The sequence below is a fragment of the Podarcis liolepis genome (assembly GCF_965112155.1).
Source record: "Podarcis liolepis genome assembly, chromosome: 5".
NCBI classification, from domain to species: Eukaryota; Metazoa; Chordata; class Lepidosauria; order Squamata; family Lacertidae; genus Podarcis; species Podarcis liolepis.
The window spans coordinates 46,810,182-46,823,970 of NC_139556.1; the positions used below are offsets into that span (position 1 = coordinate 46,810,182).

The window sequence follows — 13,789 nt, forward strand, 5'->3', positions numbered from 1 at the left end:
AATACCAATCAGTAAATGAGCCAGCTTTGAGTCTGATTATGCCCACAGCTAGAATTATGAGCCACAGTTGATCACAGGTATAGTTCCCTTGAGCTAGTGTCCGGATGGTGCTATTTCTGTAATTACACTTGCATTATATAAATAGTACTCTAAAGGGATGCTTAAAAGAAACATAAATCTTGAGATTTCTCTCTCGCTTTCTTTCTGTACACACACACACACACACACACACGTATACAAACAAATATGCTTTATAATGGGATTTGGAATTGTAGGCGCTTGCTGAAGGCTTAGACTAAAGCCATATCAGTATCTAAACTATGTAACTGAATTATATATAAATGGTATTTTTAAGCTTAAGTAATATTTCTGTTTCAGACTAAGCTTTTTCACATTTCCAAGACAGTGAGCTACAGTCCATAGTCTTGAATGTCCCTGGAGTTTGCTTTGCCGGCTATGGCCAGTGAAGTTCTGAGAGTGCACAGAGCTCCTTTCCTTTCCTTAGGTTACAATAGGAAAGCCCTAGTTACATGTTTAGGGCTATTTTTTTAGATCACAGTAATTGACTTGGACACATAATTACATTGAGGGTTTATATAAGGTGTAGCCAACTTACTGGCCTCTAGATGTTGCTGGGCCACAGCTTCCATAATCCCTGATCATTGGCCATGAGGGCTGGGCTTGATGAAAGTTGGAATCCAGCAACACCTGCAGGGCACCATGTTGGTGATCCCTGATTTACATATTCTGGCTGAGTATCGCTATGGCATCCTTTAAGCTTTGTAGGGGAAACCAAGACCCCTGGGAAGCTGGTGGAAGCTTCACCAGAACTCCATTTATTACAGCATGCCATGGATGTTTTATGGGGTCAAGTTTCATCTGGTAAAATGTGGCCTTGCTTGTGTACAAAGGCTAAGGCTAGAACCTAATTTTTGTATTGATCTGCGGGTCCTGAGATCCATTCTTCTAATCTTGTAAGCTGTTGCCTCAGTTCAGCAGAGCAGAGCATCAGATTTTTAGCGGTAGTTTGTTGTTCTATACCTCACTGATTCTGCCGAGAGAAAGTTGAACAGTTATTATGATGTTCCACGATAATTTTTCCTGCCCCATTAGTTGTGGGGAAAGCAATGAGTCTATTATTGTCGACAAGGATTCTCAAAATTTAGAGTTCTTGAGGCTGCCCAACTTAAACACACATGATTTCCTCCTTATAAAAGAATGTTTAGGCAGGCATACAAACAGTGATATCAAAAATTCACTCATCAGTTATTCAAGGTACAGTTCCCTTTAGGCAATGAATCACACAATAACATCTATTGCTATCCTAGGGTAACTTTACAGTAGGCTGTGGACACTCAGTGACAACTTCAGAGTCTTGGATTCTGAAGTCCCACCAAGCAATTGTTTTCTTACTGACCTGAAGTCAGCTGTAGGTCATGCCACCAACACGTCAAAGTTACCGTATTTTTCGCCCTATAGGGCACACTTTTCCCCCTACAAAAATGAAGGGGAAATGTGTGTGCGTCCTATGGGGTGAATGCAGGCTTTCGCTGAAGCCTGGAGAGCAAGAGGGCTTGGTGCACACCGACCCCTCTCGCTCTCCAGGCTTCAGGAAGCTATCCGCAAGCCTGCCGGAGCCCAGTGAGAACTCCCGCAGGCTCCACAGGCTTGCAGATAGGTGCTTGCAGCCCGAAGTCTGGGAAGTTCCCACCGGGCGCCGCAGGCTTGCGGATAGCTGCCCTAAGCCCGGGGTGCACAGTGGGCTACAGCGCCGCGCTCCCCGGGCTTCGGATAGCAGCAAGCTCCGGGAGCGATGGTGAGGTTGAGCGCAACCTCGCCATCGCTCCCGGACCAGTTCTGGGGGCTGGGGTCGGGGGAAGCTCGGGCTTCCCCCGCCCCCAGCCCCGCAAGCTCCGGGAGCGATAGCGAGGTTGAGCGCAACCTCGCCATTGCTCTGGGAGCTTGCGGGGGGAGGGAATATATATTTTTTCTTTATTCCCCCCCCCCAAAAAAATAAGTGCGCCCTATGGGCCGGTGCGCCCTATAGGGCGAAAAATACGGTATATTGTAAAATGATAGGCTGCTGTTGAACTCAAGACCATAGAAAACACAAACAAACAAATAAAAAGACTTGACAGTATTGTTAATGCAGGAGTTAGTAATTTGGTGAAAATGCTATTAAGGACACCAGGAGCCTTTGCTTTAAAAAGCAGCAGATGGAAGACTTTTTATTGTGTTTGATTTCTCATCGTTAACTTACATTTATTTTTCTCAATTTTTGTTGATGAATAGGTTTTTCACCCTCAACAGTATTCTGGACTAATTTTTACCAGCCCAAGAGCTGTAGAAGCCTTCAGATTATGTCTGGATGATAATACTAAAAAAAAAGGTAAGTGGGAATTTAGACAATACCATTAAATGTGGTGAATTACTTTACTGTTTTCTCTCGAGATACAGTCATACCTCGGGTTAAAGTAGCTTCGGGTTGAGCGTTTTCGGGTTGCACTCTGCGGCGACCCGGAAGTAACAGAATGCGTTACTTCCGGGTTTCGCGCATGCGCAGATGCTAAAAATGATGTCACGCACATGCGCAGCCGTGGCGAATCGCGGCCTGTGCAGATGCGGGTTGCATTCTCTTCAGGATGCAAACGGGGCTCCGGAACCACTGTATATGCCTTAAAATGCATCCCCCACCAAAAAAAAAAAAAAGCCCTTGAGTGTATAAACAGTTGAAGGGCTATTAGAATTCTCCGTCATTCTTAGGAGGGGCGGGGGGCAGTGTTTATCATCCTACAGCAGAATCCTAACCATGTCTATTCAAAAGGAAGACTTACGGAATTCACTGGGACTTGCCCCAGTTAAGTGGAGTTAGGATTGCAATCCTAGTGAGTCACTGGATCAGATATTTTCAGAAGCTTTCTACCACATCCTTTTGTACTGGGATAATGCAGTTACCTATGAGTGGTGGTATTAATTCAATGCATTGCTTAGGAACTTATTACATGCCCTGGCTTCCTTTTCTTTTGAGCAGTGCTGTGTTAATGTCAGTATTTTGATGCCAGCAGCGTCATGCAGACTCTGTGAGAAAACTTGAGTCCATGAGCAGCACCCATCCCACAATGAACACCCATCTGGAAGCACTCTAAATATATGGATTAAGAAAGCAGCTTCAGACAAGTAACTGAAAGAAGCGTCTATTCATCCAAATTTTTGAAGCATATTGGAGTACTGAACAAAAACACATTTTTGTTTGCTTTGCATAGTCACTGACATTTATACTGTAGTAATAGTTATTAATATTTTGCTGAGCCCTCACATTTTTCAAATAAACGTTCTTTGGTGGGGCATGTCCAAATCAGCATTTTTGTATTTATACTGTATTGCAAAATGCTTACACACAATTTTAACGTTTCACAGTTTGGAAAAATTCTCTGAGAGAAAAGTGGAATACCAAATCCATTTATGTGGTGGGAAAAGCTACAGCTGAACTAGGTAAGCCACATTTTTAAAAGGCCTATAAAAATATTAATAAAAAGCTATACGCCATACTTTGCAAAAGGTACTGATGCTTATTTCTAGTTCCCTACTATTTACTCCTTAATGGTCAAAGTATTTGTCAGCCAGCAAAAATCTTAGAAGTTGCTTGTATGCCATCTGACCAGGAAATGAAAATGGACCGAATCTAAACTCATGCCAGGATGCCGAGCCATAAGCAGCCTAGGTTGTTGTCAAGGCAGGCGGCACAGGTTTCTGGGCTTGGAGCAGGGAGCAAGCAATCATGAGCAAGAGCAGCTATAGAAGGTCCTTTAAACCAGTGGGTGGTGTGAGTAAGTCTGGGAGGACATCATACCCTTGGGAGCTCTTTTGGACTGCTTGCCATAAGGGGCAGTAGATCCATTGGTTCTAGCCAATGGAAACTGAACTTACAGACTGAACTTTACCATCTTGTGAAAATATATTGGATCACTTCTGATTAGGTTTGCTTGAGAATGGGACAGGGTGCCTGGCACATGGCTGTTTGGGTGTAACCCCCATTGGGCTTACTCCCAGTTAGTTGGATCTTGGATCACAGCCTTGGGTGCTGGAAGAAACTGGTCTCTTTTTCTCAGGATTAAAGACCTTCTTGAAGTAGACAGAATGTCATCTTCTTTAAAAGAAACAGCTGTTGTTTTGTTTTTTCCCCTGACCCAGAATATTTTTAAAAATTATTGTCCAGTTTCAAATTTTCCATTCTTTGAGAAAGTAATTGAGCACACTCTTAAGTGAAGAGAGTTTCCATGACATTTTTGAGTCCTGCTGGGACAGTCTGACTCGAGCATAAAAACAGATATTGCTCTGGTTTTGGTCAGTCTAGGGACCTTCAGGGAAAGTGCAGCCCCATTGGTTCTTCTGGACATTTTATCTGCTTTTGATTTCACTTAATATCTGTGTGAAACCTCCAGGATGGACCACCCGAGAATTTAGTGTGGTGTTACCAACCTCTGGTGGCACTCAGCTCATTCTCTTTTATAAAGGTCCATCAGTTTTGCATAATTCCAGGTTTAGCAGTGCAGGTCAGAAGGTGGAAACAGAGAGTATATATGCTGTGCTGTGCTATGATTCATGGCTGTAATGTGGTTTGAATAAGACTGTTTTGGAAAGTGCAGCTCCTGCAAAATGCTGCAGTGCACCTTATTTCTGCTGTGAGATTGAGAGAGCTTGTTATTCCAATGCTCAATTGATTGCATGAGCAGCAAGTATGCTTCCTGGCACAACACAGGGTGCTGGGTTTTTACATTTAAATCCTTTCACTCTGAACCCAGGTTTCCAGACAGATCCCTCTCCTAATTCCGCCACAAACTCCTACTTTCTCTTTACACACACAAAATACTTGTGTCCTTACTACTACAATGAGAGATAGGAGGATTCAAGGGCAAGCTGTCATTTAACACATTTATAGCTTGCTCTTTATGGCAGTTTGAACCCGTTTCTCTAATTCCAGTCCTACAACACACTAGCAAACATTCATATTTAACAGGCAATTTTTAGAGAAGGGCAGGGGAACCCCTACCCATGTAGGAGCATCTTGAATAGAAGTGGAAGCAAAGCACTGCTGCTATACCTTTGTCCATGTTGCATTCCTTCAGCTGCTATGGATCAAAAAGGTATTTGGTGCACTCCTTGGTGCAGTGTTCCAGTTATCAGAATCTGAGCAACAAAGACAAATCCTGTTTTGTTACGTGGCTGCACTGTTGCATTGCTTTCCATGCAGTCGATCACGTCGTTGGATAGCAAATTATAATTCTCACTTGCATGTATCGCTATAAAGCGCATTTTAAACATTGATTTATGTTACAAAGTATTTTTTAAAATACAAATGTCCTCACTGACTCAGTAGAACTTCCAGCTCATCCTAAGGAATCATTTTTCTCTTTCAGTGGCTGAAATAGGTCTCACATCACAAGGAGAGAGCTCTGGGAATGCTGAAAAACTAGCTGAATACATTTGTTCTCGTAAGCAGAATAACATTTTTCAACAATTGGGTTATTGTTTTATCATTTTCTATTGTCATACACATTTTCTTTAAAAAAGGGGGAGCGTGTTATGCTCTATACAGAATGCATATTTTTCTATCCTGGTTGACAATGAAAAGTCCAGAATCCTGTAGGACCTGTGTGAAAATAGTTGCATTGTTATTCAAGATTCCTTGTCTTCAGAGCTGACTTTGGCTGAGTTGCTTGGGCAAATATATCAACTGGCTCCTTAATTAAATAGGTAGTGTTAGTCTTTTTCCTCAAGACAGATCTTAAGGTCTTTTAGAATTTAATGTCTCTGCATAATTTGTTATAGCAGAAGGAGATACTGCCGGGGCTGGTGCCTCTTACATTGGCCAGAGCTATCAGGCTGTTATTCTTTTTCTTCTTCTTTTTTGTAAACACAAGTTAAAAAAGATTAGCATTACTTTTCAGATATCACATTGGCATTTCAATTAACCGACACAAGCCTTGGTAGGATTGATATTAACATATTTTGCTTTTATCTCTCAAAATAACGCTCTGTATTCTGTCTCAAGTCCTTTGTTGCTTCCTGTAATTTATTACTAACATATCTGTGGTGCCTAATAAAACTTCAGTTTGCAATTAGGTTATTCTGATAAATCTGTGCAGACTCCTAATAAGGTCCCTCAGCTTGATTTTACTGGAATGAGCCTGTTTTCTTCACCCTGGAGGAAACTCGGGAGCTTAAGACTAAGAGGCAAGGATGTACTTGTAGCATTTAAAATAAACACCCCAAACCATGTTTTCTTTTATCCAGTTTAAAAATAATTTGCAAAAAAGCAAATCCACTGGAAGTAGTAGGACCAGAGAATTTTAAATTGTTTTACCCCTCCACTTTCTCCCATCCAGATCATCCAATTTCGTGGGCAAACCTTCCAGGCATTCCTAGCTTGGCTCAGAAGTGCAACACATGTTTTCTTAATACGTGTATGCACCAATCCTGAATGTGCAAGCACGCAACAGAAATATATACACAAATCTATATTATCTATCTAGTGCTGGGGGGTGGGGGCACAACAGTGCCTTTAAGAAGAATGAGTAAAATAGAGATGAGGTTTCAGTAGGAGCCATGTGATTTCTGCCTGGCGTTTCCTAAACCAGTTCTGAAGAAGCAAGCTGTACACATTAGGCAAAAGACCACACTCCTCCTCTACTCCAGGATAATCTCTCTGCTTGTGGTTGGGTAATGGAGTGTGAACTATGAGCCTCTTGAAAACACCAGACCATTATAAGAATACAGTCAGCTTGAATGATTGAAAACCAGAAGTGAGTGTTCCGATATTCAAACGTTCTTTTGGAAGCTGAACATCCAACGGGGCTTCTGATTGGCTGCAGGAGCTTCTTGCAGCCAAACAGAAGCCACATTTTGGAATTCAAATGTTTCAGAAGTCAAACAGACTTCCAGAACGGATTCTGTTCAATATCCGAGGTACAACTGTATAAGAGCCCTGCTGCATGTAGTCTAGAACTGAATTTCCAACAGGGCCATACAGACTCTTCTGGGAAGCAGGATATGAGGGCAACAGCCCTCTTCTCTTTGTCCCCAGCATCTGATATTCAGAGGTATAGTTTTTGTGGCCAACTAATAGACTTCCTTTCCATGAATGTGTCTTAATCCATTTCTAGAACCAGCTAAGCTAATGACTACCAGCACATCTTTCAACAGTGAATTCCATAAATTGATTTACAAAAACATATTAGTAGGAATATGTTGTATGAATGTATACAAGGATGACTGTTTTCCAAGAAGAAGGTCTGTCTGAGGACATTTGTGTGATGGTTCCCCTAAGAGAACTTGTAGGGGTTCAAAAAAGTGAATGTCCATTTTAAAGACCAGAAAATGGGTGTGTTAGATATCCCCAATAAGACAACTTGTATCTGGAACATCTTTTCAAACCACCCTGTTCCTTCTTGTGACAGCCTTGACCTTTCCTTTGTGTGGAATGTCAGACGGCAAATTTATTCAGCTGAAATGAGTCTTTAAATAGCTAAACAAGTATGAGGAATGCCAAGTGACTGAAGGGGAGGGAGAAAACTTATTAAGATGATTGGAAGCATTGTGCTTGGTAGCTCTCTGTTGAATAGCAAAGAAATGGAGCATAGCAAGGCAATTTATCTTTTTGCCAGAACTCTTTAGCCAAAATATCCATGCATTGGCAATGGAAACCTGTTTTTTTTATGTAAAAAAAACATGCTAAAGAGCTTCTGCTGTATGTGAAACACCTATGTGCCTTGAACTTTATTTTCAGTAGTCTTAAGAGTGCAAGTAACACATCTCATACTTTTCACTGTGTGTTTGTAGTGTGATGGTTAAAAAGTATTATTTAGGGGACTTTGTGCTTAAAATGACCTCATGAATTAAATATATTTTTATTTTATTTTTTCAAACAGGGGAGTCACCCAATTCATTGCCTCTGTTTTTTCCTTGCGGGGCTCTCAAAAGGGAAACACTTCCAACAATGCTCAGCGGGAAAGGTTTGATTTAAATCGTTTAAAGTATTTTTGAAGTTTGGTCCTTCAGTTTGAGAAACACAGAGTGCATGAGAGACAGTGCCGATTATCAGACCAATAACCGGCTTTGCATACTTGTGGACTCCATCAAACATTGCCATCTCAGTGGTGCTACTGGGTAGTTTATGTTGATGCTCTTTCTGTGACAACCTGGATCAGTCCAAGGGGCAAGTTCATCCTAATGCAGCCTGCAAAGTCTCAGTGTGTGCCCAATGTTTGCCTTTGTTGAAGTCAGAAGAGTGGTGCGTAAGTGAACCTATACATCATCCCCATATACAATAAGTCATCCTCACCCATTTCTCTGGGAAGCACAACAAGGCAGGTCACTGCCATTTAAATAATCAATTAAGATGGTTCCTGGGGTTGGTGGTGATGACTCAGCATGCTATTTTGGCATAGCATATTCAGTTACAGTGCCTGCATTTTTTAGCCCTTGAAAAATATTCAGGTAGAAGAGGAGGAGGAGCTTGGATTTGATATCCCGCTTTATCACTACCCTAAGGAGTCTCAAAGCGGCTAACAATCTCCTTTCCCTTCCTCCCCCACAACAAACACTCTGTGAGGTGAGTGGGGCTGAGAGACTTCAGAGAAGTGTGACTAGCCCAAGGTCACCCAGCAGCTGCATGTGGAGGAGCGGGGAAGCGAACCCGGTTCACCAGATTACGAGTCCACCGCTTCTAACCACTACACCACACTGGTACATAGTGTTGTGTGGGATTTTTGTTCAGTTTATCTCATATGCTTTGATTAGCAAGTCTTTGCATGTTTATTGTAAATGACAATAAACCCTTAAAATATTTTTCCCCTAAATAATTTTGTTTTCAAAACAAAGAGGTGGGTTTTTTTATAGATTTGGGGCAGCATCTGCTAGATACCCATCCATGTTAGTATTAATGCTTAGTGTGACATCAGTTTAAATGTTTGTGTTTTGATTTAACTGAAACCGATAAGCTTAATCACTAATATATTTCACTGTTTTTGTTGCAGGCATTGCACTAGAGGGTCTTACTGTTTACCAAACTACTCAACATCTTAATCTTCAAGACTCCTTGAGGAATTATTTCTCACAACAGGTATCTCACTTCCCAAGTGAGCATTTATCTACATTATGATAAATTTTATTACGTTCTCTTGGTTGTCTGTTAAGTTACTATTGCCGAGGACAACCAGCAAGCTGCTTAAGCAATTTCTCCAGCCCCCTCCTCTAGCTGTGGAGGCAGAATTCCTCTGGCTGTGCTTTTAGTCATCTTAGATATAATGCATTTGTTTGATAAAAATGGAAGTGGTCCCCAGACATTTTTGTGATATGAAACACAATAGCTCTTAAACCTATTGATGGTTCTATGTTATATAATCCTTGAACATTTCTTACCACACTAATGGTATAGACATATATCTTTTTTCCTCCTGCAATTGAGATGTTCAACCTATTTTAGATACACTCACAGAAAGAAATGAAATAATCTCACCTTCCAGCTAACTTGTGTGTTTTGTTCCCAGCTTCATGGGGGTTTTTTAGGGGTTATCGCAGCGATCTAGAATTAGAAGGGTCCTACTAAAGTAAAGTGGTCATGCTGGCCACATGACCCGGAAGCTGCACGCCGGCTCCCTCGGCCAGTAAAGCGAGATGAGCACCACAACCCCAAAGTCGGCCACGACTGGACCTAATGGTCAGGGGTCCCTTTACCTTTACTAAAGTAAATGGGGCTGCTGCCAATTAGGTGGACTTGAGGTTATATCTTACTGGCTTCTTCTTGTACTTCCTAAAACTTTTTATTTTTGTAGAAAAATCTTTTCCCCCCCTTTCTGCAGTAAAGCATTTATTGTTCTAAGGGAATTCACACTGTTGAATGTAAAGGATTAACACAGGTTGTTCATTTGCACCATCTCCGCCCGTGCCCCTCAGTGGGAAGTAGGAATTTTGAAGGGATGCTGTTTTTTCCATGCTGAATACTTTTAGGAGAGATCTTCCTCTAATGCCATTGTTGAGATTAGTTCTCTAGCTCACGTATATTTTTTATGCCACAGCAGTTGTCTTACACACAACTGAATGCTTAACTCTGCATGGTCATTTGTGGAGCATACATCAAGAGATTCAACCAGGAAGAAATATCAGCTCTCCTTGTCTTTTATTTTACCACAGGGTATTCCTGCTAGTATCACGTTTTTCAGTCCATCTGGTGTCAAATATTGTATGAAGCAGATTCAGGAGTTGGCTGGTGATCTCTTTCCCCAAATTAAGGTACAAATCTGTTGGAGAGGCAATATTGCATTTGGTTCAAACAGAATTCTAATTCAAGGGTCTTGGATTCCTGATTATCATTTTGTTCTAAGCTTTTCTGTCTCTTAACTTTGTGCTGTGGGTGGCAACTGTTCACTGTCAATTGCCTTAATATCCTTTGTAGAAAGACACTTTATGAATTGGGAGACATGTTTTTCCTATAGTGTCGAGGGATACAGAACTTATTTACTGACTCAGAATCACATTAATCTATGGATGTTTCATTGTGTTAGCAACCAAACAGTAATGAGAGTTTGATATACAACCATTATGGAATAACTGCAGGGAAAAGAAGAAGCAAAGGCATGCACGCCATTGGAAGCCAACACCATTTCACTTGATTTATTTCTTCACTTCACTATTTGCAGAATATGAATTATCAACCACTTGTGACATTGATTGCATATTCGCTTGTGTTTATATTTTACCACCCGGGTGGGGGTGGAGATTTGTATTGAAGCCACAACACAAAGAGGGAAGGAGATCATATTTTTCACCCAGGTTGCAGTTCTGATGAAAGTCACCATCCTGAAAACGTTATTGGCATCAATAACTGCTTTCACCCTGGGATAAATAGTGGGGGCAGGGTGCAAAGAGTTGTCCAGCTGCACCACAATCCCAATCTAGTAATGGTTTACACTTTGAGCAGGACAAACCATGATATCTGGTCTGGATGTAATGCTAAACCAAGTGGGTCCAACAAGGAGGAGCAAAACAGGAGAGACCAGCATGTTCACACTAAACCATTACAGATGGGTAATACGACATGTGAGCAAAGCCATTCTCTAGTTTGAGCATGAACACAGCAAATATTAAGATGGGGCTTAATTTCCTGCCCTACTTGAATTTTGAATTAGTAGCGCGAACTTGCTTGGTATGTAATTTCAATGCTGGCTATTGGTACCAGACATAAGTTAAAGAGGGTAGGTTGACATTTATTAGTCCAAACTTCATTGGTATGAAAAAATAAGTTCAATAGATCTTTATTACAACTTGAAGACCAATGAAAAGGGATGCATTTTAGCCCTTGATCCAAAGCCACATACATACATGAGTTTGGAATACATTTCTGAAAGGCTAGAATGTTGATCTACGGGGGGAAATGTTATCAGGCAGCTGGCTGACATAGCAAGAGCTGAAGTCAATACTGTATCGGTCTCTATTGTGTTAACTCAAGTGTCATTTCAGTTTGCTGCTATAGGTCCAACAACAGCTGAAGCTATAACTGCTCAAGGCGTCTCAGTGAGCTGCATTGCCAGTAGCCCAACTCCAGAGGATCTCACTGCTTGTATTAAAAGGAGTCTCCAGCTGTAGAACTGACGGATTTTAAGGCTATGTGTATTTGATATTATGCTATTTTGCAGAAATGACATCTCTAAAATGAAAACTTATTGTCAGTGGGTGTAACATTCATTGGGATTAGAAGTCACATTCAGCTCTGGCCTGTAAGACGCTTAATGTATGCCTTTATACTGTATTAACAGTGGTGCTAAATACAAATTAAAATGGACAGTAATAGTAGCTGTCTAGCACAGTTAATGCCTTGTCTAATCTTACCCTGATAAATGTGAGCTTCTATTTTTTGTTTAAGTTTTAGAAATAGTAATAATGAAGCATTAGGTGTTCTGTTGCCTTCTAATTAAGTCTCATATTTAATGTAAGCAATGTTGCTATAATCCAAATGCAATTTTCATTGCACCTAAGTTCCCTTCAGAAATCCAGGGTAGATTTCAATGTCGGGTTATGGTCAGTGCAAGCATTGCAACCTGCCAGACAGATTAATCCCCTATGTGCTGTTCTGGGAATTCTTCTGACTCCCCTGAGCCAATTTCAGGTGGGGGGGGGGCAGAGGGAAGAGAAAAGAGAAAGCTCAATTGCATGATTGAAAACCCTTGTGCTGATTGGACACTTTACATGAAATCTGCCCATTGACTAAAAGCAGATTTCCAGAGACACTCCACCATACACTTGGGGTAGGGTATTGGTTGCCTCCTATGTACTTTACACCTTATGCATATTTTCGTAATTGTACGTTCTCTGCTACTGTGAATAATATCATATAAATGGGACATTTGCTCGTAGGCTGTGAATATGTTCATTTCAAATTAGTCACTTCTGATATATCTCTGTTTATACAAGCACATTGTGTGCTCCTGTTTAAATCATGTTTTGCATCATCCATGGAAAGAGGGAAAGAATGATTTCCAAGTCACAATTCCAATAAACAAGTTACAAAATATTATTGATGTTCTGGTTATACCTTGAAAACATAGGCACCTAACCTTGTGAACTCAGACCGTTTGTATGTTTTATTGAAGAAGGCCAGGGTGGCAAACCCTTCCACAATTTAAAAACAAACAATTCAAAAGTCTAGAATTGTTAAAAACATTAATTTCCTAAAGTGATCTCAGGATTGCCAAGAACAGTAGTCTTCAGAGGTTCTGCTGCTGTAAAAGAAGTTAATAGAGGTTTTTCCTTTCCTCACTTGCAATGCTAGAACTGGTCATCCAGTTAAATTTATTTTGCAATAGGGGCCACAGCTTGAGTTTGGCCGGAATCTATCTGGTGAAATGAGACCTTGCCATAGTGACTCATGCACTGATTACATCCACACTGAATTAGAATGATGCTCTCCACGTGTGGTTACCTTTCAGTTAAGAAAATTTCATTGGTACAGAATGCAGCAGCAATAATGCTTGTGGGAGCCAATTCTGTACTTCCTGCCAGTTTCGTTTCCAGGTCCATTTAAAGTTTCAGTTTTGAACTTTTAAAGCCCTCAGAGTTCTGAGATCATGTTATCTGAAGGACCAACTACACCCCTATGAGACTGCCAGGCATTCAGATCAACCTACAAAGTCCTGCTGTGTGACCTGTCAAAATGTTAAGACAGGTAGCAGGGAAACCTTCCCTGTAAACTTTGCATTTCTCTCTCCATTTTATTTTCTGTTGTACTTAGACCAGTTCAGAATCATGGACAATATCTCTCGCTGGTTCTTGGTCATGATGGCGATACAGAATAGCAGTGGAATCTTGTTCACTGGGGCAAATGGCGCACTGCCATACCAACCTGTCTGCCTTCCTCCATAACAAGCAGTCCACTGGATGGCGGTGACTGTCCCCTCCTCTTGATTCTCATGTTGCTATTGTGGAATTCAGAACAGAAGATGGAGACAAGACTAGAATTAGTTGGCTTTGGCTTCACCTGCCTTCATTCTTCCCTAGCAATCCCAATGAGCATCAGCCACCACTGTGGAATAATATTTTGCACAAAATTGCCTCCAAATTTGCCACAGATGTAGGATAATATAGCAAGAGAGGATTATCAACTCTAAGCCATGTTTGTAAACTGTACTGTGCAAAGTACAGGTGGACCTCTGGTCTGATGCAACTAGGGTATTTTTGTTTTCATAAATCATAGGGAGAACTTGGGACAACTGCTGCACCACCACTGGGGAAGGGA

At 41.2% G+C, this 13,789-nt stretch overlaps 1 protein-coding gene across 3 annotated transcripts in view; it reads left to right on the forward strand.

Annotated features, from left to right (window-relative positions):
• UROS (uroporphyrinogen III synthase) overlaps nt 1-12,568 on the forward strand; it is a 20,781-nt gene extending 8,213 nt beyond the window's left edge. For all 3 annotated transcript variants that reach the window (XM_083506241.1, XM_083506240.1, XM_083506239.1), the window contains exons 4-10: nt 2,293-2,389; nt 3,418-3,492; nt 5,418-5,492; nt 7,929-8,012; nt 9,036-9,121; nt 10,192-10,290; nt 11,518-12,568. In XM_083506241.1, the coding sequence (XP_083362367.1) occupies nt 2,293-2,389; nt 3,418-3,492; nt 5,418-5,492; nt 7,929-8,012; nt 9,036-9,121; nt 10,192-10,290; nt 11,518-11,643 (642 nt within the window). In that variant the 3' untranslated portion in view covers nt 11,644-12,568. The remainder of the gene's footprint in view (nt 1-2,292; nt 2,390-3,417; nt 3,493-5,417; nt 5,493-7,928; nt 8,013-9,035; nt 9,122-10,191; nt 10,291-11,517) is intronic.
• The last annotated feature ends 1,221 nt before the right edge of the window (nt 12,569-13,789 follow it).